The 26,416-nt window shown below is 45.9% G+C and overlaps 1 protein-coding gene across 1 annotated transcript in view; it reads right to left on the bottom strand.

Annotated features, from left to right (window-relative positions):
• Positions 1–3,234: 3,234 nt before the first annotated feature.
• The window catches only part of GLP2R (glucagon like peptide 2 receptor), a 48,855-nt gene continuing 25,673 nt past the window's right edge, over positions 3,235–26,416 (bottom strand). The window contains exons 7-13 of the mRNA XM_023763362.1: positions 25,179–25,338; positions 24,174–24,234; positions 22,310–22,379; positions 20,711–20,799; positions 12,807–12,945; positions 4,760–4,801; positions 3,235–3,570 (exon numbers count right to left, since the gene is read on the bottom strand). Coding sequence (XP_023619130.1) covers positions 3,235–3,570; positions 4,760–4,801; positions 12,807–12,945; positions 20,711–20,799; positions 22,310–22,379; positions 24,174–24,234; positions 25,179–25,338 — 897 coding nt within the window. The remainder of the gene's footprint in view (positions 3,571–4,759; positions 4,802–12,806; positions 12,946–20,710; positions 20,800–22,309; positions 22,380–24,173; positions 24,235–25,178; positions 25,339–26,416) is intronic.

Genomic DNA, 26,416 nt, shown 5'->3' with positions numbered 1-26,416 from the left:
AAGAGAAGGAGGTAGAGGTGGTGATGAACTATGTCATCAAGATTCTCCCAGATGCAAAGGACAGAAGACCCAACGGACATTGTTATGGCACAAATAGGAATTTACTGACTCATGTAACTGGAATGCCAGGAGGAGCACTAGCTGTAGGTCTTGCTCAGTCCAGGGACTCCGGCAATGTTTCAGAGCTCCTTCTCCATCTCCTGCATCTGCTTTCTGCTGTGGTGGCCCCATTCTCAGGCAGGCTTTACCCCAGGCTGGCTAGATGGCCATCCACTGGGCTTCATGGTTCTAATTTCAGCCAAAAAGAGAAAATCCCTTTCTATGGTGAGTCTTGGTCAAAATCCCAGGACTGTGTCTGATTGGTTATGTGCCCATCCCTGATCCAATATCTGGTGCCAGGAGAAAGGCATGCTCGGATTAGACAGGCATATTTTCATGTCCATCCTTGGGGCTGAGGATGGAGTTGGGACAATTCAGCTTCAGGGACCGGGAGTGGGAGATGTATGGTTTCCAAGAGGAAAATTTGGGTGCTTTTAGTACAAGAGGGATGAATTATAGAAACAGATGTCCACTATGGATACTGTGGGAAGTCACCTCACTTTTGAATTTCTGCTTCCTCCAGTATATGTGCCCTCCAGGGCAGAATGGGTCTCATCACAATAACCCAAACTGCCCTGCCTGCCCTTCCCCCCATTACCACCTGCTCTCACAGGATCCCAGCCTCTCGTGCAGTGCCCTTCAGCTCCAGTGAGAAACAAATGTGAAAGAATCAACAAAATACAAACCAAATAAACCTATTATTTTATTTTATATTTTTAAATATATTTATTGATTTTCTACAGAGAGGAAGGGAGAGGTATAGAGAGTTAGAAACATCGATGAGAGAGAAATATCAATCAGCTGCCTCCTACACACCTCCTACTGGGGATGTGCCCTCAACCAAGGTACATGCCCTTGACCGGAATCGAACCTGGGACCTTTCAGTCCACAGGCTGATGCTCTATCCACTGAGCCAAACCGGTTAGGGCACCTGTTATTTTAATTATTAGAAAGTAGTGTGTATGTGCCACCCCATTTGTGGAGTGAGGGGTCAAAGACATATTTACAAATGCTATGGAAAAACCCCACTTACTTCTCCTATTAATGACAGGGTCCTGGATAATTGACCCCAGACAGCATATACCACTTTTGAGACATTTCTGTCTTGTCTCATTCGATGCATGTGTCCCCAGCACCTACCCGGAACAAGCTGTGCTAGGTGCAAGCTGGGAATACGACATGGCCCCAGCTTTTTAGGAGCTAATAGGCTCATGAGAAAAGGCAGGGATTTGCAGAAAGGAAAAATTAGAAGGACATATGATTTGGTGATTGAATTATGGATAATCTGGACACTGGAAAAAAAAACCTTGGTTATGCACTTGCCTATGCCTTTGCTTCAGTTTCCCCTGTTGCAAAGCAGAGCCAGGACAAGGGTGAGGGCAAGATGAGCAGTGGCCTCAGATTCAAAATTTAAAGGGGAAGGGGCAAAAATTCAGTAATCGAAATAAATAATATTTTAATGCAGTAGTTTAAAAATAAAAATGAATGTTAAGAAGTCTACAGTGAGCAATATTAAAATGTTAAATAAAGCCATGATCCGACCATGCTCACCCGGGCCCTGGTTTCAATAGACATTTGTATAATGGCCTGTGGGCTGTAGTTTGCGGATTTCACTTTTTAAAATATTGCATTAAAATATTCCTGATCTTGACAGTGGAGGCTTGTTAGAACTCTCTTAAATTTGACACCCGCACTTGACTCTAGTCCCAGTCCCACTGCAAAGTGTCCTTGAAAATAGGGTTGCCAGGTAAAACACAGGACGCACAATTAGCACGGAATTTTAAATACAATATGTGCCACAGGATATACTTATACAGGAAGGTTATTTAACTGGAATTCAAATTTAATTGAGCATCATGTATTTTTATTTGCTAAATTTGGCAACCCTACTTGAGAAGTAACATAGAGCCCCCCTCTAACACAAGGCAGTATTTAGTCCCATGGCAACATACCCCACCCACATACACATACGTTTTGCACACTATGAAAGAGACATGAACACCCCATTTCCATGGGACGCCCCTCCTTTGATTTTCTTTCAGCTTCTTGCCTTATAGTTTCAGCCACTGAGCCAGACCCGAATTGCCTGGGCCCCCCTCAGCCTCCAGAAGCACCCTCTTCTCAGGGTCGGAGCACAACTCATTGCTCCAAGCCAGACCGGATCCCACTGTGTCCTCCTGGCATGTCAGATCAGCACAGTCCCATCCCTCCACCATTCCCACAGGGGCAGTGGGATTCTTATGAGCGAGGACTAGGGTCAGGGAGAGCAGTGGGCAAGCCTTGAGCACCAATGTGTCAGTGACAACCCAAAAATGGCCGAGAATGGGAGGGCAAGCTAGGCTTGAAGAAGCCAAGCTCAGAAGGGCAAAGATGGGCGGAGCCAAAAAGAGAGGAAAGGACCAATGGGGACTTTCAGAGGGATTGGGGCCAACCCTGATAGGAAGGAGGACATTGATAAGAATCAAACAGAACTTCTGCGGACCACAGATGAAGAACTGAGATGGGGGCGGGGGGCGGGGGTTGGGGGGAAGACTGGACAAGGAAATGAATGGGGTTCTGGGCGGCGTGGGGTTGCACACTGTCTGAGGGGGGCGAGCGGGTAACAGCTGAGCTGTTGAATCCAAGACACCACTGGCTTTCTCCCACCATTGACCACTCAGGGGGCTGCTTGCTTCTACACACTGGGCTTGCATCAGAGTTATCTGGGATGCTTGTTACACGACTCCCAACTCTGGCCATCGCTCCAGACGTACTTTCTTAGAATCATCCAGGAGCCCAACTCTGCATGTAAAACACTTCCCATGTGGTCCTTATACACCCCAAACCCAGCCTCAGAGGGAAACCTTCTGCTTTGAGGGATAAAGGAAGAGATACTGGCTGCCCCCTCTTTCATAGCAGACATCTCTCTTTATCTTGGGGCTCCATTCACTTGAATTTAGGGCCACGCCAGAGGCTGGTGGTCATTCTGGAAAATTCGCCAGTGGAGGTTGTAGATGACAATGGCAGGCAGAAGCAGTGACTGTTTGCACAACCTCATCAGAGCATGAAGAACCTCGAGATAGACTTCATGTCAAAGTGGACCTGGTGCCCGGGAAGTGATGACGGCACCCCACAGCACCTGTCGCAGGAGCCCGCCTACATCTCACTCTCCTCCAGAATCTCCTCCATGGTGTGGGCCTGGGTGAAGTCCCCCTCGCTGCTCTCGGACAGGCTGCGGCCCCAGCGCCAAGCTGTGTGGCCCCCGTGGGACCTGGTGCCTGGCTCCCCGAGGCCCTGCATGGTCAGCGGCAGGAGCTGCCCGCTGCCAGGCGAGGACTGTGACTTCTGCAGCGCCCTGGCGCTGTCTCCCTTTGAGAGCTTCTTGGGATACTTCCCCAGGAACCGGAAGTTCTTCTCCAGGCCCCAGGCTCTGCAGCCCGAGTGGTGGGCCAGCAGGAAGCGGCCCCAGTGCCTCCGCAGCTCGGCCTTCACCTGCCCGGCAAGAAGAGGGCAACGTTACTGTCTCAGAGTCATTTGGTCTTGGGTCCATTCACCAAATATTAATGAGAGGCTAACTCCGTGCCACCCTTGGGAAACGTATCAGACTGGGGGAGATGAACAGAGAGGAGTGAACAAATACCCGTGAGCCTACACATGGCAGTGACACTGTGAGTCCATTAAGCAGGACCATGGGGGAGGAGTCCATTAAGCAGGACCATGGGGGAGGAGACAAACATTTGGGATGAGGTTGAACAGAAATGGAAAGGAAAGGACTGTGTCAAGGTGGCATTTGAGGTCCACCTGATGGGAGAAGATACAGAAGAGGCAGCCATGAGCAAGATGGAGGAGGGTTTGCTATCAAGAAGCTTATGTTCCAGGGCGAGGAGACAGAAATGAACATTTAAACCTGGAAAGATGAAAGGGGACTGGAAATACCCCAATTCTACTGGAGAACTGCTCAGGAGAAACTGGTCTGGCCTCTGCCCCTGCCCCTTTCAAGACTTTCCAGAGGAGCAGCGAGCTGGTGGGGGATATACAATGATCTATAATGATAAAAGCATAATATGCAAATCGGCCAAATGGCCGAACAACAGAAAGACCGTCAGGACACGGACGACCTTCTGGACGAAGCCGGGGCTGGGAGGGCTGAGGCAGCCGGGGCTGCAAAGGCCTACTCTTGCACGAATTTCGTGCATCAGGCTTCTAGTATTGATAATAAAAACCATCACCGTTATCAGGTATTGGGCCTCTCCCATGAGCTTGGCATGCCCAGGACAACATTAGAGGGTAGGGACAGTTATTCTTCCCACTTTACAGATGAGGAAACTGAGGCTCAAAGAGCCACAGAAACCTAACTAACTCAAAGCTCCTACGTGGGTGAGTGGTGGCTTGAGCCCAGATTTTTGGATTCCCAAGTTCAAGCCTGTTTCCTCTATCACACTAACACTTCCAGCAGGGCCAAGGTTGGGCTCTGAGCTTCCTTACACTCATCCCATCCTCTTTTCCCATTTCTCTCAGCTGCCCCTGCTCTCACCCCTGGAACCCACGGTACAAATGTGTCCCATTGCCTGATGGTCACTGCACACTCCCCATGGCACCATCACATAAACAGGAAACCCTGGGGGCAGAAGGATGCCAGCCCAGCCTCACAGGAAGCTAGGATGGCAGCATGAAAACATACCTCTCCATTGACAAAGCAGTACTGCAAGGCCACAAGCAGTCCCTGGAGTGAAAAGAAGAGGCGGCGTGAACTTTGATTCGGTAGAAGATGTGTCTGAGTTACTGGGAAAGTCCAAGGGCCTGCCCTGGTCCTAGTAGTCCCCAGGGGAGGCAGGCGACTACACTGCTCACACTAACCAGAGCTAGTCATACCGGTGAACTTGGATTTCCATCAGGTCTCTTCTTACTTTGACACCCACCGCGCGTATCAGCCTAAGTTTGCTTAGGTGCTCGTAGGTCAATGATGATTAAGTCCCAAAGACCCTATATCATTCATTCAACTATGCAAATACTGTGCCAGGCCACTGCCCATTTCTATTTGTCCGCAGTAGGCATTAGCTAATTTTTTCCCTTCACTTGAATTCTTTCCTTTTGGAAACTGACCCTCCCCTACTTCCTAGGCTTCTGCCGGGGTCAATCATGGGGCCCCCATGTTCTAGGATGACCATCACCACAATCTAATTAGTCCAAATGGTCCTGTGACCCAAGCGAAGCCAACCTGAGTTCTTTTCACTGGGAAAGAAGAGAGGGTTGTACTCTCTTCCTAGATTTTCCAGCTTTATAGTCACAGCTTTATATTTCTGGGCATCTTGCCAGCTACATGGTGAAAACCCATCTAAGAATGATGCCAACAGAGAAAAAAAGTAGAGGCTGGAGATGGTGGAAGACAGAATTCTGATATTGTCTGAGTATCTGGATCAGCTATGCCTGATTCTGACATTTTTATTTATGTGAGATAGTAAATAGCCCTTTCTCTTGTCAAAATATTTCTTTTAAAGAGATAGATGTCACACCAGTGGTTTCTCATCACACTTAGATTAAAATAAAATATAACCACAGAAGGCATTGCAGTGGTTCTCAACTTCTGGCCCTTTAAATACAGTTCCTCATGTTGTGACCCAACCATAAAATTATTTTTGTTGCTACTTCATAACTGTAATGTTGCTACTATTATGAATCGTAATGTAAATATCTGATATGCAGGATGGTCTTAGGCGACCCCTGTGAAAGGGTCGTTCGACCGCCAAAGGGGTCGCGACCCACAGGTTGAGAACCGCTGCATTAAGGTGATCTGGGCTGTGTCTGTGTTACTGGCTTCTTGTATCACGCTTCCCCTCAGCCACTGTATTCCAGCCTCGCAGGCCTCCTGGCTTCCCCCAGGATCTCAAGCTCATGTATTCGTCATCTGTTGCTGTATAACTTCGTGCAGGGGTGGGGAATGTCCAGGCCGAGGGCTGTATCATTTGGTCTGGCCCTGTCAAGGCAATCGTAGGCAGGACTTGAAATTCAATAAATCTAGGAGCTTTTTTTCATAACAACATAATTTTTAAGCTGATAATTTTGTCTGGCCCTCCAATGATGTTATCAATATCCAAATGGCCTTTGACAGAAAAAAGGTTCCCCACCCCTGACCTAGTGGATCAGAACAATAAAGATGTATCATCTCACATACTTTCTATGGGCCAAGACTCTGGCAGTGGCTTAGCTGGGCAGTCTGGTTCAGGGTCATTTTTCAGGTTGTTGTCCAGAGGCTCGTTGGAACTTCAGTCATCTGAAGGCTTGACTTGCTCCCACGATGGCTCACACGCCTGGCAAGTTGTTGGTAGGAGGCCTCAGCGTCTCTCCAGAGAGCGGGTTGGTTGTCCTCATGACATGGCAGCAGTCTTCCCCCAAAGGTGCGATTCAAGGGAGCAAGGCAGAGGCCACATACCTTCATGCCTACACGACTTCAATGGTCACACATGTGAACCTCATTCAGTGTGCGAGAGGACTACACAAAGCCTCCAATACCAGGAGATAAAGGTCCTTGGGCGCCATCTTGGAGACCGGCTACCACCTCCGAGTTCTTCCGCAGGTCCCTTCACACTTTTTGTTTTCAGAGTCATTCTTCTTTCAAATCTCTGCCTAACTTACTTCTCAAGCTTCAGGTCTTAGCCCAAATATCATCTAAAAGAAAGGTCTTTCCTAACCACCAAATTTTTGGTGTCCATTCTATATTTTTCACACCAGAATTATACTATTTATTTGTCAATGTGATTATTATTATTATTATTATCTGTCCTTATTCCCCGCCCCTCCAAGCAAGACTAGCATCCTTATCTACTCTTTTCACTGCCAGATCCCCAGCACTTGAAACAAATGCCTGGCACATAATCGGAGCTCACCAATATGTGTTGAGTAAATAAGTGAATGACTGAATGAGTGAATGAATGAATGGGTCGGGTTTCTATAACTTACAACTAAGAGTCTTGCCCTGTATGTTGTTGTACCACTTGTAAACTATGATAGGACCATTTCTTTGTGTCATCTTCCTAGTTATTTAGAATTGTGGACACAAGGATCACAATGAAAGCAATAGGCATTTTCAATGATAAAGAATTTGTGTAGGGGAAGTTTCAATAAAGGGAAAATTTTTCTGGATTCACTGCTTAACTGCCAGAGGTCTGCAATCAAAGACGCTTGAGTGAATGTTTGTTTCTACTGTTTTTTTCCAGACTCCTGCAATTCCTGATTTGTTCAAGTCACATGTGATAACCTACCTCCCATAGCTTTCCCTGTGACGTGAGGGTCTGTGGGACCCGGGCTGTGTGTCTGATATATGAAGCTGGATAGGCATACAAGACCCAATTACTTGAGGGTTTACAGGAAGAATTTCATGAAATGCCAGAACTCACAAGGAAAAAAACACATTCTAACACGAAGGTCATAGTGCAGGCTGACTCCCCCACTTCTCTTAAGAATATTTCTCTCAGCCCTGTTGCTATTAAGGAAGATTCAGTACTGGTTTTTTTAAAATGATGAAATTGAGAAGGAATTATAAAATGTTGCCCTGGGGGAAGATTTTTATGCCTTTCCCCGTGGAAGCCAGAAATCTGGCTGCCGTATCAATCAAATACAGTGGGGCCTTGACTTACAAGTTTAATTCGTTTCGAGACCAAGCTCGTTAAGGAGCTCATTAAGGAGCTCGTTAACTCAAATTACTCTGTCAACTCAATGCAAAAAATCGGCCGAGAAACAGCTGGTATCTCAAAAAACTTGTTAGTCGGGACACTCATAAGTCAAGGCCCCACTGTACTTGGCTTCTCCCCACCAGTGTGGCATTTCTGCCCTCTTATGTGGCTAGATATTCCAAGGCTATAGCTCCTAAACAGGAGCATGGTGATACCAAGCAATCATTTCCCACATGCAATCTCATTGGAGGTCCACAGGTGCCCTGTATAGTTGGCAGGGCCAGTAGTATTTGCCTCTGGGCACTTGATAGCAGAAGGGTGGCTTAGAGCGTGTCGGAATTCTCATAAACGAGTTAGCTAAAATAGGATTCCACATCACAAACACGCCTTTCATTCCCTCGGATTCCTGATTCACTGTTTCAGGAACATCCTGGAGTCTGGTTAACTTGCATTCTAGGTAAAGCAAACGCAAATGGAGAGGTCCCACAGAACATACCTCGCCACCGCGTGGCGCTCTCTCCAAAGAGTCCTCAATGGGAGGAAACTGGTGAAAGGCGCTAGGCAACAAGGCCTTAGAAGAGCGAAAGACCCTCCAAAGCAGCAAGAAAAGGAGGCTGTTAGATCCCATGTTGATTCCTGTGGATTCACTACAATATGTACCAGGATGTATGTATGCACCCACGCACCTGCCCACCCATATTCTCACCTCTGCCTGGTGGGGTGGAGGGGAACAGTGTAGGGTATTCAGAGGGTGGGGCGCCTCTGACTACACACAGGCCTCCAAGTGTTTTCTGGCTCAGGCCGCCGAGCCACTCTGATTGCTCACATTCCTCAGTGTGGCATGGTGGTGAGCAGAGCTCTACGTGGCTGTGGAACCAAAGGATCCAGTGTGGTAGCTGGTCTCCAGAGGTGGCCCCAACGATTCCTCCCCTCTCAGTAGGCATATGCTCATCCTCACGTCAAGAGGTGGGTGGACCTTATTTTTCCCTTGAATCTGGGATTAGCTTGTGGCTTTTTCTACCAATACCATGTGGTAAAAGTGATATTCTGGGGCTTTGGAACCAGTGCCTTAAGAAGGTTGGAAGTTTCTTATCTCTCTCTCTCAAAACATTGGTTCTTGGGATGCTGCAAGGGTCCAGCTGCCCACGTTGCCCACGTTGCATGGAGAGGCCACATGGAGGAGAACTGCGACTCTCTAATGGATAGCTTCAGCTGAGCTCAGCCAACAGCCCAGGTCAATGTCCAGTCATGCGAATGAGCCATCTTGGAGGTTCCAGCCCAATTGAGCCTTCAGATGTTTGCAGCCCCAGCCAAATATTACACGTATCAAAAGGACCATCCTGCTGAGTCCAGATGGCCCAGCTCATGGAATCATTAAAGATAATAACATGATTACTGCTTTAAGCCAGGAAGTTTTGTAGGAGTTCGTTGCATAGCAATAGATAATCCAAACACGCTCCCTTGCCAGGAGGGTACGATACGCTAGAATTCCTTCTCAGAAATCTGTCCTTTAGGGGGGAAAATGGCCACCAAATACTAATGAGATAACAGCTGCAGCTTTTTATTGTTTTTTTTTCTCATTTAGAATTACCCTTTAAAGAAGATTAAGCCCAAACAACATAGGAAACCCAAATTACTAAACCTTAGCTATTGAAATTTCCCAAAGGATTGACATAAATGAAACATGGTTTCATGATGAAAAATAGTTATTGATTATTTTTCAGTTCAAAGCTACACAAAATTCAGCTCTAAAAAGAGCCACTGTCCAACTGCTCTGACCCCGCCTCAGGCTCTGTCCCCTGGGCCTTTCATGAGCGTGCAGGGGGCAGGCACACGTCTCCACTCTGTCCACAGAATCGCAGCACCTGACCCTGTCTGCTGGCACATCTTTAAGACTCTGATATGGGGAATTGGGCGTCTCCTGGTTCTGACCCTCATGGGCACCTGAGGGGCATGATAGCATAATAGTTACAAGCAAGGTCTTAACCTCCCTGCATACAAATCACATATTTGTCACTTATTTGTATTTGCAAGTTCTCCTCTGAGTCTGAGCTCCTTCATTTTGAAAATGGTATAATAATTTCTCCCTCACAAGATAATGTGAGGATCCAATGAGATTGAAAGCGTTTGGGAGTAAGCAGATATTTTCAAGTGTACCATTTTAATGCCTGTGCTGGCATTCTTACTATATTCTTTGCGTTATTTTCCTAATGTTTGTATCAAAGATTACAACATGCATCTTTGACTCATCATAATCTATTTCATATTAATATTAAAAATTCTGGCAAAATATAGAAACTTTCCTCCAATACAGCTCCATTTCCCCCTTGTTCTTTTGTGCTACTATTGTTATAATATGTTAGATCTTTATATACTACAGCTTAAAACAATAATAGAGTTTATAATTATTCTCTGCGATCTTATGCCTTTAAAATCAGCTCAATAAAGAAGAAAATACATATTTATGTCTTTCACATTTACCTATGTGTTTACCTATTTCTTCTTGTGGATTTGCGTTATTCACTAATGTCATTTTCTTCCAGCCCAACAGACTTCCCTTGGTACTTCTCTTAAGGAGGGTTTGCTAGCAATAAATTATCTGAGTCTTTATTTATGTCTTTATTTTACCTTAAGTTTGAAACATAATTTTGCTAAATATAGGATCCTTGATTAAATAATTTTTCATGCAGTACTTTGATTATGTCATCTCACTGCTTTCTGGCCTCCATTGTTTCTGATCACAGTCAGCTGTAATTGTATTGTTGGTCCCCATATGCAATGAGTCATTTTTCTCCTGTTACGTTCATTTTTGTTTTGTTAATCCTCACCCGAGGATATTTTTCCCATTGCTTTTTCAGAGAGAGTGGAGGGGGTGTAGAGGGAGAGAGAGAGAGAGAGAGAGAGAGAGAGAGAGAGAGAGAGAGAGAGAGAGAGAAACATGGATGTGAGAGAGACACATCAACCAGTTGCCTCCCACTCGCTCCCCACCCAGGGTGGGGAGCAAATCCGAAACCCAGGTACCTGCCCTTTACTGGCAATCAAGCCTGGAACCCTTTGGTGTGCAGGCAGATGCTCCAATCACTTAGAAACGCTGGCCAGGGTTCTCTTGTTACGTTCAGGATTTTCTCTTTGTATTTGGCTTCCAAAAGTTTAACTATAATGTTTCTAGATGTGAATCTCTTTGCTTTATCCTATTTGGAGCTCATTGAGTTTTCTGTAGATAAATGTTTTTTTTTTAATCAAATTTGGGAAGTTTTCAACCATTTTTCTCCAAATGATTTTTCTACTTTTTCTTATCTCCTGTCTCCTTCTTGGACTCCTCTATGTGTATGTTGATTTTCTTGATGGCATTCCACAGATAGCTGAAGCTCTATTATTTTTCTTCATTCTTTTTGTTTGTTTGTTTCTCAGAATGGGTAATTGTAACTGAACTTTCTTCAAGTTCATTGATGCTTTCTTCTGCCACCTTAATCTGATACTGAGCCTCTCTGCCCTACCTAGGATCACAGCCTCAGGCTGTGACATTGTTTTTCCTTGCTCTTTTGCCACTAAGACCATTACTGTATCTGACAAGGCCCAGTGGTATGGGCTTTTTATGCTCTCTGATCTATATTAAGTCATCCCCTTTCTTCAATGAAGCTGATAGTTTTCACTAGAATTTGCTAATTGATGGAGGAAGGGTGGGAGGACAAGAACAGTCTCTGGAAAAAAACAACATAGATTCCCATTGCTCTTACTCGAGCGAATTCAGTAATTCTTCTTGAATAAACTCTTCTCAGTCTTTTGTGTGCCTTTGGTTGATTTCCAGGGTCCTGAAATGGATGTTGTTGACAATTTTGTCCAATTTTATATTTGTTTCTTGCAGATAGGACTTGCTGAGCTCCTCTCTTATCCATTCTGAAAATCCTGCTCCTATGCTAGCATTCTGAGATCATTAATTCCAACATTACTACTGTACAGGACCTTTTGTGTGTCCACGCTATTTGTGGTAGTCTTTTGCATTAGTGGCCTTTGCTAATGAGCCATGCCTCCCAGTTTCCATGGCATGTGCAGTCTCCTCCCCTTCAGTCCAGGTTGGGTCTATGACTTGCTTTAAATAGTAGAATGCATTACTAGTATCACTATGTGACTTCCAGGCCCGGGCATTTAGGAGGCCTGAAAGCTCCTGCTTTTGTGCCCTGGGGAGCCCTGAACTGCCATGTAGACATTCAGCTCCCCTGCCAGAGAAACCATGGAGAGGGGACATGCAGCAAGTGCAAGGCTTTAGGACTGTATGGGACTGAGGGATGCGGTTGGCAGTGAGAAATGAAGCCCCAGAACCTTCACCCAAATAAAGCCGCTCTGGCCAGCCCTAGCCATCCGAGCCTTTCCAGCTTAGGCACCAGACATCTGAGTGGAAAAGCCATCTTGGAAGTTCCAACCCTGGCAGGCGTCATGTGGGTCAGAGATGAACCATCCTTGTTATGTCCTACCTGGATTTCAGACCCCCAGAATCATGAGAATGATAGTTACTGTCATTTCAAACTGCTGAGTAATGGATAACAATTCAAGCAATGAGTAATTAAAATACCCAGGTAAATTAACCACAGCTGGCCTCCGGTTTCTTGTTTTAGCCCCCCCACATCTGTCAAGGTTCAAGAGCCTCCTGGTCTCAACTCATTGGTCCCTACCTACGTTTTTTTGTGTTCTGAGGACATCACCTGAAGTATACACAACAATCATTTTGCACAATGTTCTGCAGAGGACCCAGCAAAAATAGACACTTAATAAAAGGTTTCACGTTGACACTCACAGTTAATATGATCATGAGTCACACCAACTATTACATCCCAGGAAACAGGCCACTTTTCCCTTCTTGGTCACCACATCATGCTGGCAGGATCAAGGCAACACCTCCATCTACATACCCTTCTATGGCCAACGGCCCTCACTGATAAAGCCTGCTGATTCCAGAACTTTTATTTCCATCTGTGGGCTTTCTCAATTTTGAGTCTGTTTGGATCAAGGGCATTTTGTTTTCTACAAAGCCAAGGCATCCTGGTTCAGACGCCTACTTACATGGAAGGAGCTCAGAGTCAACTGGATGTAGAGTCGTACAAGTCTTGAAAATCCTTGAACTTGATCATCAGTGACAAAAGAGAAGAGAATCTCGTGAACACCCAATAAAGGGATGAGAACCAGCGTTGATTTTGCCAACCTGCAAGGACAACCACATTACTATCATGAGGGCCCCATTGGGAATAGGCAACATTTCCTGCTCTTCTGTGCATGCCTTTATTGTAGCTGCTATCATGTTAATAAACAGTTGATTTTCCAATTTGTTTTCTTGGCTACACATTGACTGCCTTAAGGGCCAGTGTGATCTTGTTCATTGGTGCATCTGAACACTTGGCTCATGGCAGATGCTCAGAAAACATGAATTAAATGAATGAATGAATGAATGAATGAATGAATTCCCCTATATGGATTATGACACACCTACAGATATATCTACATTTTGCCTGATGGTAGATTGCCATGCACACAGCTATCACCCTGGGTCCTACACCTCTACTAGCTTTGACAAATGTCCTATTACCTGGCTAGCTGGTGGTGCCTCTGTCTCTTTCTCTATTCAGGACTTCTGATGTCAGTGCTTTCCTGGGTCACAGAGCCACTAAGTGCCAAATACTTGCCTGAAAGCAGGGCTTCTGACTTCACACTCAGACCCTGCTCACTCCACGCAGCTCCACCCCAGCCCCACGCTGCCCCGGAACCCCGGTGACGCCGAGGAAATGAGAAACTGATCCTCCTCGTAAAAAGTGCCGTGTGGAAGCTCCCTGTTGTATAAACCGTTCACAAAAAAGACAAACATTCCTTTGTACCACCCACGTGCAAAGCGCACAGCTGGGGCCCACCCTCCCATCTCACATACCGGTGCTTCCAAACACGGCTATTTGACTATTAGAATTCCCCACAGAGCTACGTCTGTACATACACATCCTCCCGGCCCCAGGGACGGGGCTCTGAAACAAGACCTCTGGAGTCTGGGTCCCGGGAATGTGAATTTTTGAGGAGCCACCTTTGGAAACAACTGCTTTTTACCGCTGAGCCGCTTCTTGATGTAAAGCTGACTACATTAGCACCGTGATTCATACTCAGGGCACAAACAAAGCTACTGTTTTATACCTACTGGGGGCAAAGAGCTCAATTTTAATGATTTTTTTAGCCCAACGCCCTTTCTTAAAGGTCTAGACTAGGAGATTTCCCCAAACCCCATGGAATTAAAGAGGTAGGACCATGGAGGGTCGGCAGCAGCTAATGGGCAGTGTCTTCCAGAAGGTGTATCTCTGCCCAAGAGAGAACAGTGCTTACCATGAACCCTGTGTCTCTGAGGGCCGTTCAAATGCAATGTCATCAAGGAAACACCGCTCTCCTTTGTGCCCTAAAAGCACCTAAAGCCAGTACCAGCTGAGCAGGAGTCACCCAGAAAGAGGGACCCCACCCAGGTGCCTGGACTGCGTGTCCCTCGGGCTTGACCATCAAGAGCAGCCAAGGATGCCCTGACCGGTTTGGCTCAGTGGATAGAGCGTCGGCCTGGGGACTGAAGGGTCCCAGGTTCGATTCCGGTCAAGGGCATGTACCTTGGTTGTGGGCACATCCCCAGTGGGGGGGGGGGTGCCCCAGGCAGCTGATCGATGTTTCTCTCTCATCGATGTTTCTAACTCTCTATCCCTCTCCCTTCCTCTCTGTAAAAAAATCAATAAAAATATTTTTTTAAAAAAGAAAAAGAGTGGCCAAGGAGTGGGAGCCTGAGACACAGGCCTGGTTATGTGGTTGGCCTGTGCCACACTCGCATGCTCTGCTACCCTCAGGCCGCCCACGCAGCACACACTTAGCTAAGCAACAGGAAGGTCTCCCACGGAGAGACCATTTCAAGAGTTTATTGTTGTTTTGAATTTCCAGGAGTGCTTTAAAGCCCTCTAGCTCCGAGGTTGCACAGTGGCAACATGAGCTGTAGGAAGTGGTTTTGTTACTGAAGCCACCTTTAATTGCTAAGGAGACTTTAAGCAATGATGTCCAGCTTTCCAGCTTCTTCTGAAAAAATGAGGAGATCGGGCCCAAATGCCTGCCCAGCAATCGTCAGCTATAGCCTGGTGGTGGCTGTCCCTTTAGAGGGAACATACTTACCACCCCCCAACCTGCCTGTTGGGCCCTCGCAAGTGTTTGAGTTTGCGACCCTCGCTCTGGGTTACATTCTCACCCTCGGACCCATGTCTTACCATCAACTTATTCTTAGGGGCTTGCTAGGGCATTATGGGTTTTTACAGATGTCCCCTCTCTTTCCCCATGAAGCCCCTCCACCCAGTCCCCACCCCAGCATTATATTTTTAAATAAAGTTTTTATCTCAGAATAATTTTATATGTGGGGAAAGTATCAAAGCTAGTGCAGAAAGTTTCCGGATACCCTTCACTCCATGTCCCCTAATGTTCAGATCTTACAGAAATCACATGCATTTGTCAAAACTGAGAAACCCACATGGGTAGGTGACTAATAACTATTGTCCAGACTTTACTAGAATTTCAGAAGTTTTTCTAGTAGTGTTTTTTTTTTTTTCACAACAGGATCCAATCCAAGACCTCCCATTTAGCATGGGATGGTTTCTAAAGAATGACCATCTTTTATAAAGTTTTGGAGTGTTTTAGTAACCCCCACTTCTTGGGATGGGTGTCGCCTCACCTCATTCTAACTTCTCCTTAGGCAGAGTACTATTTGTGTTCCTGTTCAGATAAAAATCCATAAATATTTATAGCAGTTTACTCTTATGAACTGAGTTTATGTTTATTTTTCAACTTTAATCATCTGTTTTTTATTTAAATTACTGAGTTTGCCCTGGCCAGTGTGGCTCAGTTGGTTGGTGCCATCCTGGGACTGAGAGGTGGCAGGTTCGATTCTAGTCAGGGCATATGCCCAGGTTGCAGGCTCGATCCCTGGTAGGGGGAGTGCAGGAGACAGCTGATCAATGTATTGCTCTCACATCCATGTGTCTCTTTCTCTTCCCTCCTTTCCTCTCTAAAAATCAATTAAAAATCTTTAAAAACAGCCACACCAAATGGCTTAGTTTATTGCAGTCATTTAGCTATTCAATAAATATTTACAGTGGGGAAAGGGGAGCTAGGGTCAAAAGCAGTAGAGTATCTGGGGCCTGCGTTCAAATCCCAACAGGGACAGTAACTAAGGCCTGGGTTCAAATCCCGATGCTACCAATTGCTAGCAGTGTAACCTTGGGCAAATTATTTAACCTTTTTATTGGTAAAAATGAGGACTATACAAATACTAATATAATATAAAATATTGAAATAAAAATAAAATATTACTACTAATAATAACAACTGGAACTGTTGTCATAAGGATTAACACATGGTAAACCCTCCAAATAAATGGTATTTGCTACATAATGAATGATCACTAAAATTTAGCTATCCCTATATTTAAAGAAGCCCTCCCTGCCCTCAAGTTACTTACAACCTCAATGACTTTGATCAATTTTACTTCCATTTGTGATATTTTTCATCTTTGCCCACCAGAAAGTCCTTTCAGGAAGGGCTCTGGGGTTTAGCATGTTAAGTGATTCTCCTTTGTGAATCCATAAGCGCTCTGCCCCACCCATCAGATGGATGGTTAAGACGGTTTATCTAGAGCAGCGGTTCTCAACCTGTGGGTCGAGACCCCTTTGAGGGTCGAACGACCCTTTCACAAGGGTCACCTAAGACCATCGGAAAACACATATATAATTACATATTGTTTTTGTGATTAATCACTATGCTTTAATTATGTTCAATTTGTAACAATGAAATTGGGGGTCACCACAACATGAGGAACTGTATTAAAGGGTCCTGGCATTAGGAAGGTTGAGAACCACTGATCTAGAGGAAGTGAGCCACCTCCATGCTGGAACCACCAAGAACAGAGATCGAGGACCACACAGAGGTCTGTGGGTGTCTGTGGGCATCCCAGGGCCTTGCTCGCCTGCAGGTGGGGCTCAGCTGTCCCTCCCAGCCCAGTCTGAGGCTGGTTACAGTTGCTTCCACTTGAGGAGCAGAAGCCTAGAAACGAGGACTGTGCCTACAGAAGGTTCCCCAGGTCCTAGCAGCTTGCCTCTTTGGCAAGGTCTAAATGTGTTTAGTTTAAACTTTCCTAAAATAGACTCCTGGAGGGGGATCAATTCTTGAGAGCGACTTCCTGAAAGTTCTCAAAATCTGGGAGAGTTGGAGGTAGAACTGTTCCTACCGGAGTTTGTATAAAAATGCCTGTCACCCCCCTTCTCCCTACCCTAGCAGAGGGCTCTCATAGAAAACAAACATGGAGGGGGGTGTAGGGGAGAACCTTCCAGCATGGAAAAGGCAGTGTGAGCTTGCATGCTGACGGCCCATGAGGTGACCGGAAATGAGAACTTGGAAATGAGAGAGTTAGCACTGCTTAGAGAGAAGAGTGGGCGAACGCGTTCATCGCTGCTGTAGGACTCACCAGCCCGGGCGTAAACTAAGGTGGCCTGGGTGTGTCCTGAGAGATAGAGGCCTGACATTTTGCTAATGAATAGACACAGGCTAATCAATTTCACTGCACTCTGCAATGGAAAGTCCGTGAACAGAAAGCACATGGCCAACCCAAATGGCAGGAAATACTACAGAAAAGCAGGAGGGTCTCAGGACTTAGCCAGCTCTACCTGTGGGGACTGAGGAGTGACCCTCCCCTCACCAGGTAGGTGAGACCACAGGACAGTGGTGGTTGCACAGGCCACCATCAAGGATCCTTCATCACCAATTACTCTACTTGGATGCCGTGATCACCAATAACGTTCTAGTGACTGCACTGTGTTTCTGGATCTTCTGGTGTCAACTTTGCAAAGACGGGGGGGCACTAGAAGGAGCCTCCACCCCACCCCCACCTTCCACAGTCCCTACGAATAAATCATTGTATAATCTGGTTTATATATTAGTCTCTTGTGAGTTCAGGGGGCATCAGTCAGCCCTGCAAAGTCTCAGCCCCTCGGGCACACTCATTGGTCCCCAGTACAGTCCCAGCTGGAGGCAAACTTGCCAGGATGAGGTGTCTCATCCTGGGAGGCCTCCCAGTAGGCATGAACCCACGTTTCTCGTTTCAAGCTTTTTCCTCACACAAGAGTGGGGAAAGGAAAAAGAAGTTTTCAGACGCATTGAGTGTGTCAGGCACAGTTACTCTTTCTCTCCCCAAAATAGCCAATCCTAAACCACTGCTCAGCCCTGAGGGCCTCCCCAGTATCTTTAGTCACACTTCCCTCAATTCTTGCTCCCAATGGGGTGACACACTCCAGTGCTGTTAGAAAAAAAAAGAACTAAAGAAGGTAGTAGAAGTTCTATGTATATTAATTTTTACCCATCCTTTATCCTTTTCTATTTTTTGGTATATGTTATAATGTATGTAACAGTTCCACAGACCATGTGTATATATGATGAGGGTCATGCTCACAATTTCTGTCCTAATAGAGATGCATGATCAGAAACGTTTGGAAACCACTATCTTGGATAACTCTAAAGGAGACCTTGGAAAGGGGTATCAAGGCTGCTTAGAAACACATTTGCCATGGCCTGACCAGACAATTCCAGGCCTGGTTTCTCTAGAGCAGCGGTTCTCAACCTGTGGGTCGCCACCCCTTTGGGGGTCAAATGACCCTTTCACAGGGGTCTCCTAAGACCATCGGAAAACACATATATAATTACATATTGTTTTTGTGATTAATCACTATGCTTTAATTATGTTCAATTTGTAACAATGAAATTGGGGGTCACCACAACATGAGGAATTGTATTAAAGGGTCACGGCGTTAGGAAGGTTGAGAACCACTGCATTAGAGCATCTGATTCTGTAGTCCCCCCTCTGCCTGTGTATCAGAATCTCCTGGAGAAGTCGACTGTGAAAAGCCCAACGATGGACTCCACCCCTCACTCCCTGAGTCAGAACACTCCGTGGAGGCTCACCAGCCTGTGTTTTCGGCCGAGTGACAGGAGATGCTTAGCTATTAGATGGAAAGCTATTAGAAGGACTGCTCTGGGCCTGGAGCACGGAGACCAAGTGGTACATGGTGGGCTTCGGGGGCACAAAGTGACAGGGTTTAGGCGCTCAGCCTTGGTGGAAAGTCTTCAGGAATGCTGTCCTCTGTGGGGTTTCCAGGGTGTTCCTGAGAGAACGGCTCCCCCTGAAGGGACCCGCACAGAGGAGACTAGCTCAGCTCTGCTCTTGGCCTGGGTCCTCCCCGCTCAGAGAGTGGCGAGAGAGGCTGGGCCTTGGGAAAAGAGCCAAAGCAACTGTCAGCCACTTGGAGGCTCGATCAGAGGCGCCAAGGACAGGGAGGCCCTGTGTGGTCCAGGCCAGCCCAAGTGGCCCAGGGCTGGGGTGTTTGCAAAAGAGTTGGGCCAACTACAGTGTATATTTTCCCAGTCCTGAACCATGTGTGTTTCTTCTTCTGACCTCCTGGAGGTGGGTAGGATTCGGGGTTTGAGTCCTGGGCAAATACCACTTACCACATCTGATGAGACTGGGACGCCTGTGTCTATGGCCTCCTTTATCCTCATAACGAGAGGGAGGTGTCCCGGGTGCGGACTCTCACTTTACACACCAGAAAACAGGCCCAGAAAGGCCAAGTGACTTGCCCAAGGTCAGTCTGAGGTCATGGCCAGCATCAGCCCTGCTGACTCTAGTTCCACACCAACGTCCCAGTCCTTGGCAAGTGAGTGTGTGCTCCTCACTGTCAGGGTCCACGTCGTCTTTACCTTTTGTTCCCAGCACAGTCTCAGACACACTGGAGGCATTCGTTAAATGTTTGTCAGGTAAATGGAAAAACTACCTTCTCGCACACCTGGGTCAGGCCCCGTTTTGGCCTTAGGTGAGTGGGAAACAGAGCTATAGCCATCCCCACTCACACCCCCGCCTCTGTCCTACCATGTGGACTAGAATCCCTACTCTGAGAGCTACTTTTTTTAGTTTAAAACAGTCCTTTTGCCCTAACCGGTTTGGCTCAGTGGATAGAGCATCGGCCTGTGGACTGAAAGGTCCCAAGTTCGATTCTGGTCAAGGGCATGTACCTTGGTTGCGGGCACAACCCCAATAGGGGGTGTGCAGGAGGCAGCTGATCGATGTTTCTCTCTCATTGATATTTCTAACTCTCTATCCCTCTCCCTTCCTCTCTGTAAAAAATCAATAAAATATACTTTTTAAAAAAACACAGTCCTTTCGCAAGAGCCCTGCTGAAGTGGACAAGTCTCATAGACAGTAAAGAGTAACTGGAAAAGGAAGGAGAGATCTTGTTATGCCACTTATTCATTTATTTGTTCCTTCATTTATTCATTTATTTGTATCTCCAGCAATGCAGATCTCAGTACCTGTGACCCGACTTGCTGTGAACTGGGACCACTGTCACGGTGGAAGGCAGAAGATGGGACACAGCAAAGGCAAGTCACAAAGACAGAGTGACTGTGTGCTGAATGCATTTCCTGGGACTTCAAACGTTTGTGGTCTGATATCCCAAGGTTTCAAAAGTACCCAACTATTCTCTTCTGCGTTATGAATATGTCTCTTATTCTGTGACCTCAAATCCCTCCCAAAGATAGGTGACTAACTTCCTTTCATGTGACTCCTCCCTTTCCCTGTAAACCAGCCATTCTTAGGAGCATCTCAACAGTTTCCTACTGGGGGGATGTGCGTGTCCTTGACAACTCACCACTTACTTCGTTTTCCTGGGGCCAGAAAGTCCTCACCATTGGCAAAAACCCTACATGATCCCATGACTCCTTTCTCAGAGGGGTTCTCCCTGACACCCTTGCCTGAGGAGATAAACATACTAATGTAACTCATTGCCTCCCACACACCCCCAGGCATTGGCCAGAACAGCCAGAGGGGTCAAAACGGTCTTAAGACTACTGGATACGGACCTCAGGCTACTCACCTGTATCTATAATCTTTGAAGCACATTTGATGGGCTTTCAGCTTAGAAATGAGAAGCTTGAGAATTTTCAGGAAGATGAAGAAGTTGACCTTGGAAAAAGCAGACAAGGGTAAGTGATGGAGTCCATGTGGCTATGACTATTGAGGTCACCCTGGGCCTGGCCATCAGATCCCTGTCCAGGTAAACTAGGGGCAACTTGGCAGTCAGCGGTCAGGTAGAAAGAGCTTACAGTAAACCTCACTCTCCCTAAGGCCACCTCCACCGAAAGCCTGGGAAGGGCCCTGAAAAGTCATTTAGTTTATTCTTCTGCCTCCGGAATGCCCACCACTACAGTCGTCCGAGAAAGGCAGAAGGACACGTACATTATCATCATTAACTAATGTTTATTGAGCACTTACCATGCTAAGCATTGGCTAACTGTCCAAACATTATTTTATTTAATCCTCACAATAACCCTCTGAGGAAGCCACGCTATTTTTATGACACGATACAATGAGCAGACAGAGGCACAGAGGAGACAAGTGCAATTTCCAAGGTGGCACAGCTAGTAAGTGACTGAGTCACTAACTAAATCTAGATTTATCTGATTACAAACCTCCCTGCACTTAAGAACAACTGCCACAGCCTCCCTTCTGGAAAGAACTCCAGCACTCTTGGTGTCTGATTTTGAGATCCTGTTGCTGCCACAGAATTCACTGGAAAGTACATGTTCTCCGCTATCTAGACTACTTCCCACAACTGCATGAACTAGGAAAAGCCAGCTCTTCGTTATCAGCCTTGGTAGAAATTTTAAAATCTGTTTACAAAATTTTTGACGCCTCATCCATCAAGAGGCTGAGCCAAAGGTCCCCCTTCCCTCTGGAGTGTGAGCTAGATTTCGTTATTGGCATCTAAAGAAAAATATATGGTGGAAGTGATGCTATGTGTCTTCTAAGGCTAGGTCCTCAAAAGGATGGCTTCCATCTGGTATCTGTCTGTCTATTTATCTATATATTCTCTCTCTCTCTCTCTCTCTCTCTCTCTCTCTCTCTCTCTCTCTCTCTCCCTCCACCTAAGAAAACTTTAGGACTCTGGACCAAGCATTCCTTCCCCAGCCCCCAAATCCTGGGCCACATGGAATAAAGGCTCTTCCTCCTCAGGGTCTCACAGAAGCAGCATCTCCTGACTCTCACGCCCATCACAGCTTTGGGTCAATCTTGATTCTATGTTTTCGTCCCTAAAAGAAGCTCCCCGGGTGTCCCCTCCCTCCTACTAGTGGTGTTAAAACCCAAGGCTATCCCTGGGCTGGCCCGCGCCTGATACGCCTGTATCCCCATCACAACCGTTTAATCCATAGTTACCAAGAGCATGTCTGAAGACCCAGAGAGAAGGAGGCTTGTATACAACCCTGAACTTGGGTCCTGAACCAGAACACAGAGAAGTTTCTAACTTGTTCCTTTTCATTCAGCAGATCCTACTCACAGCTCAGCATCTCCTTCTCAAGGGATCTGGCCCAGGGGCTCTTTCTGAGCCAGAGAATTTGGTGGGGAGGGAGGGGGCATGGTCCTCCACAGCTGCTGAGCTCAGAGGGGGAAAATGGGTAGATGGGATGGTCCTTACTGCTATACAAAGAAGTATGGGTCCTCGGATGATCCACCAGATTGCTTTATTTCGGTTGTTTACCCAGCATCTACAGCAAAGAGCAGACAGTAGAAGAAGACTTTAAATCGAGGTAAGGTTGAATGCAAAAGCTGCATGACCTCTGGAAAAAGGATGCTCATACTCAAGACTTACCTTCAAGCCATCTTCTCCTGAGGGGTGGAAGAGAAGAAGAGAGGACTCACATTCCTTCCTACAAGTACAGTAGTGTTGACTTTTCTAACCACTAAAGTGCTCCTCGATGCTAAAGCTTGGTGTATATCTGCCTACACCTGTCTTGTATTCATGGAAATATAAATTCTTAATTACATAAAGGACTTTTTGATGGTGGATTATTTGGAGAAAAAAATGGGATCACGTGGGATCATAAGCGTTATTCAGCAAAAGCCTTAACAATGTGCTATTGAGATTCAGCCCCTAGAAGTCAGAAGATATAGAATTAACATGTTTTCTCAGTAGTCTCATAATATTCCACAATATAGGTAGGTCACAATTTATTCATTAATTCCTGTATTGATGAATGTTCAGGGTCTTTTTGTTTGGTTAGGGTTTTTTGTTATTTTTTAAATTGAAATATAATTGCCAGATTAACATTATATTAGTTTCAGTTGCACAACGTGATGATTTACTACACAAATATAGTGAAATTAGAGGCCTAGTGCACAAATTCATGCACGGGTGGGGTCCCTTGGCCTGGCTGGTGATCAAGGCCAATCAGATCCATCTCACTCAGTCCCAATCAGGGCCGATGGAGGCTGCCCAGTCGGGGAGGGTCTGTGGGAGGTTGACCAGCTGGGGAGGGACCGTGGGAGGGCTCCAGGGTATGTCCGGCCCTCTAGCCCAATCCCCAATTGGCCGAACCCCAGCAGCAAGCTAACCTACCAGTCAGAGCACCTGCCCCCTTGTGCATCATAGCGACTGGTCCAGCGGTCGACCGAACAGTCAACAGATCGGTCGAACACTTAGCATATTATGCTTTTATTATATAGGATGATCATCACAATAAGTCCAGTTAACATCCATCACCTCACATGGTTATAATTTTTTTTCTTATAATGAAAACTTTTAAGACTCGCTGTCTTAACAACATTCAAATACACAATAAAGTTATGTTAACTACAGTCACCATGCTGTACATTACCTCCCAGGACTTATTCATTTATAACCAGAATTTTGAATCTTTTGACCACTTCCACCCCTTCCTCTTTGCTTTTTTTCTCCCACTTTGAATTATGATGCAATAACCATTCTTGTACCTGTATGCTTATATACCCAGGTCACGGATAAGGTATGCAGCAAATTTTTGTGTTATTTTCTAATTTATTCTGTCTAATTTTGTGCTAATCGGCAGGCATGACTTAATAAACTCTAAGGAAAATCTTTGATTATTTTTATCTACATTCCTAGATATATTTTATTTTTAATTTTTTCCTTTTTATTGAATTTATTGGGGTGATACTGGTTAGCAAAATTATACAGGTTTCAGGTGCACACAACACATCATCTGTACACTGTACAGTATATTCACCACCCCAAGCCAAGTCTCCATCCATCACCATTTATCCCCTCTATACTGTCCTCTACCTACCCCTCTGCCCCTGGCAACCACCACACTGTTGTCCATGTCCATGAGTTTTTTCCCTTTATTTTTCTTTTTGCTCAATCCCTCCACCATCACCCCCACCCAGTCCCCCACTCGGTATATTGTAGATGGCCAAAATGGAAGGGGGTGGATGGTCTCGGGAAAAATGATGTGTAGCCTTGCGTTTGGGCATATTTGGGAATGACTGGCTCATGGAAGTGAGAAAACAGATGAATTGCCTACCCTGTGTTCTCCAGCTGCGCACGGGCGATACCCCAGGGCACAACAAACAGCAGTGGGAAGCCTGGGGAGAGAACAGGCAAGTGTAGTTAGTTGCTGGTTGGCCAAACCTGCCTGTCCCTGCCCCAGCCTGATGGGCCAAGCACTGCTGGTTGAATCTGACAAAAACCTGAACATCATAGCACAGTGGGCTGCGAGGGCTATAGCCCGTCCACTGCTTCACTGTCAGCAAACCAGGAAGCAGAGAGGACAGACTTGTCACATGTCACAAAGCAGCTTGGAGTCCACTCAGAGATGTTACCCAAAATATTTTGAACTGAAGGCCAAGGTCATTTCCTCTGAATTCTGCAGCCTCACATTCCCCAGAAGCTGTGGCAGCAGGGGTTCCAGATCTCATCTTGAAGACTTAGTGTTATGGTTTATGTCTCCCACCCCCCGCTTCCAAATTAATATGTTGAAGCCATAACCCCAATGTAATAACATAACATTCAGAGATGAGACCTTTGGAGGTAACTGAATTTGGAAGAGGTTGGGGGGAGGCAGGGGTGTCATCATGATGGGATCAATGCCTTTGTAAGAAGAGACCAGAGAGCTGTGCACACTCTCTCTCGCTACCCCGCACCCCTCACCATGTGAAGACAGCAAGAAGACAGCTGTCTGCGAGCCAGAAAGATGGCCCTCGCCAGAACTCAGTCATGCTGGCACCCTGATTTCAAACTTCCCATCCCCCATAACTGTGAGAAGTAATTGTCCATCGTATAAGCCGTGCCGTCTATGGCATTTTGTTATGACGTCCTGAGCAGACCAATACGACTGGGGACAGGGTAGGAGAAATGTCACGATTCTACCAGTGTTTGCATGTGTGTGTTGGGTCTGCGGCACGTTTGTGTGTGCGTGTGCATTGCTTGCACACTCCAGTTGGGTGTCTAACTCTGACCAAAGGCTCTACTGGGCCCCCATGATCTGAAGAGTCCCCAGAAAAAGAGGCTGGGGGTTCACATCACTCACCCCAACCCACCAGCAGGTACGTGGGCCACAGCCGCCTTTCGGAGAGCGCCGTGGGCTCCAGCAGCGTGCGGAGGTACAGGCCTTCCACCAGCAGCCAGGAGTAGTTGGCGCCCACGACGTAGTGCAGCAGAACCTGGGCGGAGCGGCAGGAGGTAGAAATCTGCAGAGGACAGAGCACCCGCAGCTGGGCCCAGGCTCCCCCAGGGTCGGGGCCACAGGAGGGTGGAGAAATGGGTTCTTAAACTGGACAGGAGGGCCAGAACAAAAGCATGGATGGAGTGTTTGTGTGAACTAATATAAATTCAAAGTAAACATCATTACATAAAAGGGTACGGTCTTTTTTTTTTTTTTTTTTAGTTTTATTCATTTCAAACAAAAACAGAGGAATCTTATCAGCAACTTCCCTAAAGGAAACAAGGGTTTATTCTCTGATCTCAGTTCAATTCAACTAGACATCAACAACCAAAAAATCTGCATATGATTGAAAATGAGGAAATGAACTTCTAAATAACTCATGAATCAAAGGAGAAATGATAACAGAGATTAGAACTTCCTTCTGAACTGAATGAAAGGAAAATACTGCATATCAAAATGTGTGCTATGCAGCTAATTCCACACTCAGAATGAAACGTGTAGCCTTAAATGCATCAATTAAATAATTTAAGCAAAAAGCTGAAAATCAATTACCTTAAATATTAGGTCAGAAAAAGAAGAGCAAATAAACTTAACGAAAGCACATAGGAAAATAATAAAGATGAAAGCGGAAGTTAATGAAATGGAGAACATAAAATAAAGAGAATCAACAATGCCAAAGGTTCAGTTTTTGAAAATTCCAATAAAACTGAGGAACTCCTGGCAAAGACAAGAAAGGGGGCAGAGGAAGAGAGTGAAGCTACAAATGACCAATATCAGGAACGGAAGAAAGGAACACCACTACAGACGCAATAGACCTTTAAATGATCTTAGGAAGCTATGGACAATATTATGCCAATGAATTTAAAACATTAGATGAAGTAGACAAATTCCTAGAAAAACATAAATTTTACCTTGTGACCCCAGAAGAAATATAAAATGTAAATATGAGACAGAATTAGTTTATAACTAAAAGCCTCCCAATAAACAAAACTCTGGGCCCACATGGCTTCACTGGTGTAATCTATCACACAGTTAAGGAAGAAATAATACCCATCTTCAATCAACTCTTCCAGATACTAGAGAAAGAGGGAACAAGTCCGATC

This window comes from Myotis lucifugus, unplaced genomic scaffold, assembly GCF_000147115.1.
Source record: "Myotis lucifugus unplaced genomic scaffold, Myoluc2.0 scaffold_282, whole genome shotgun sequence".
Lineage (NCBI taxonomy): Eukaryota > Metazoa > Chordata > Mammalia > Chiroptera > Vespertilionidae > Myotis > Myotis lucifugus.
Note: the sequence above shows the minus strand (reverse complement) of the source record. Positions and strands in the feature narration are given on the sequence as shown.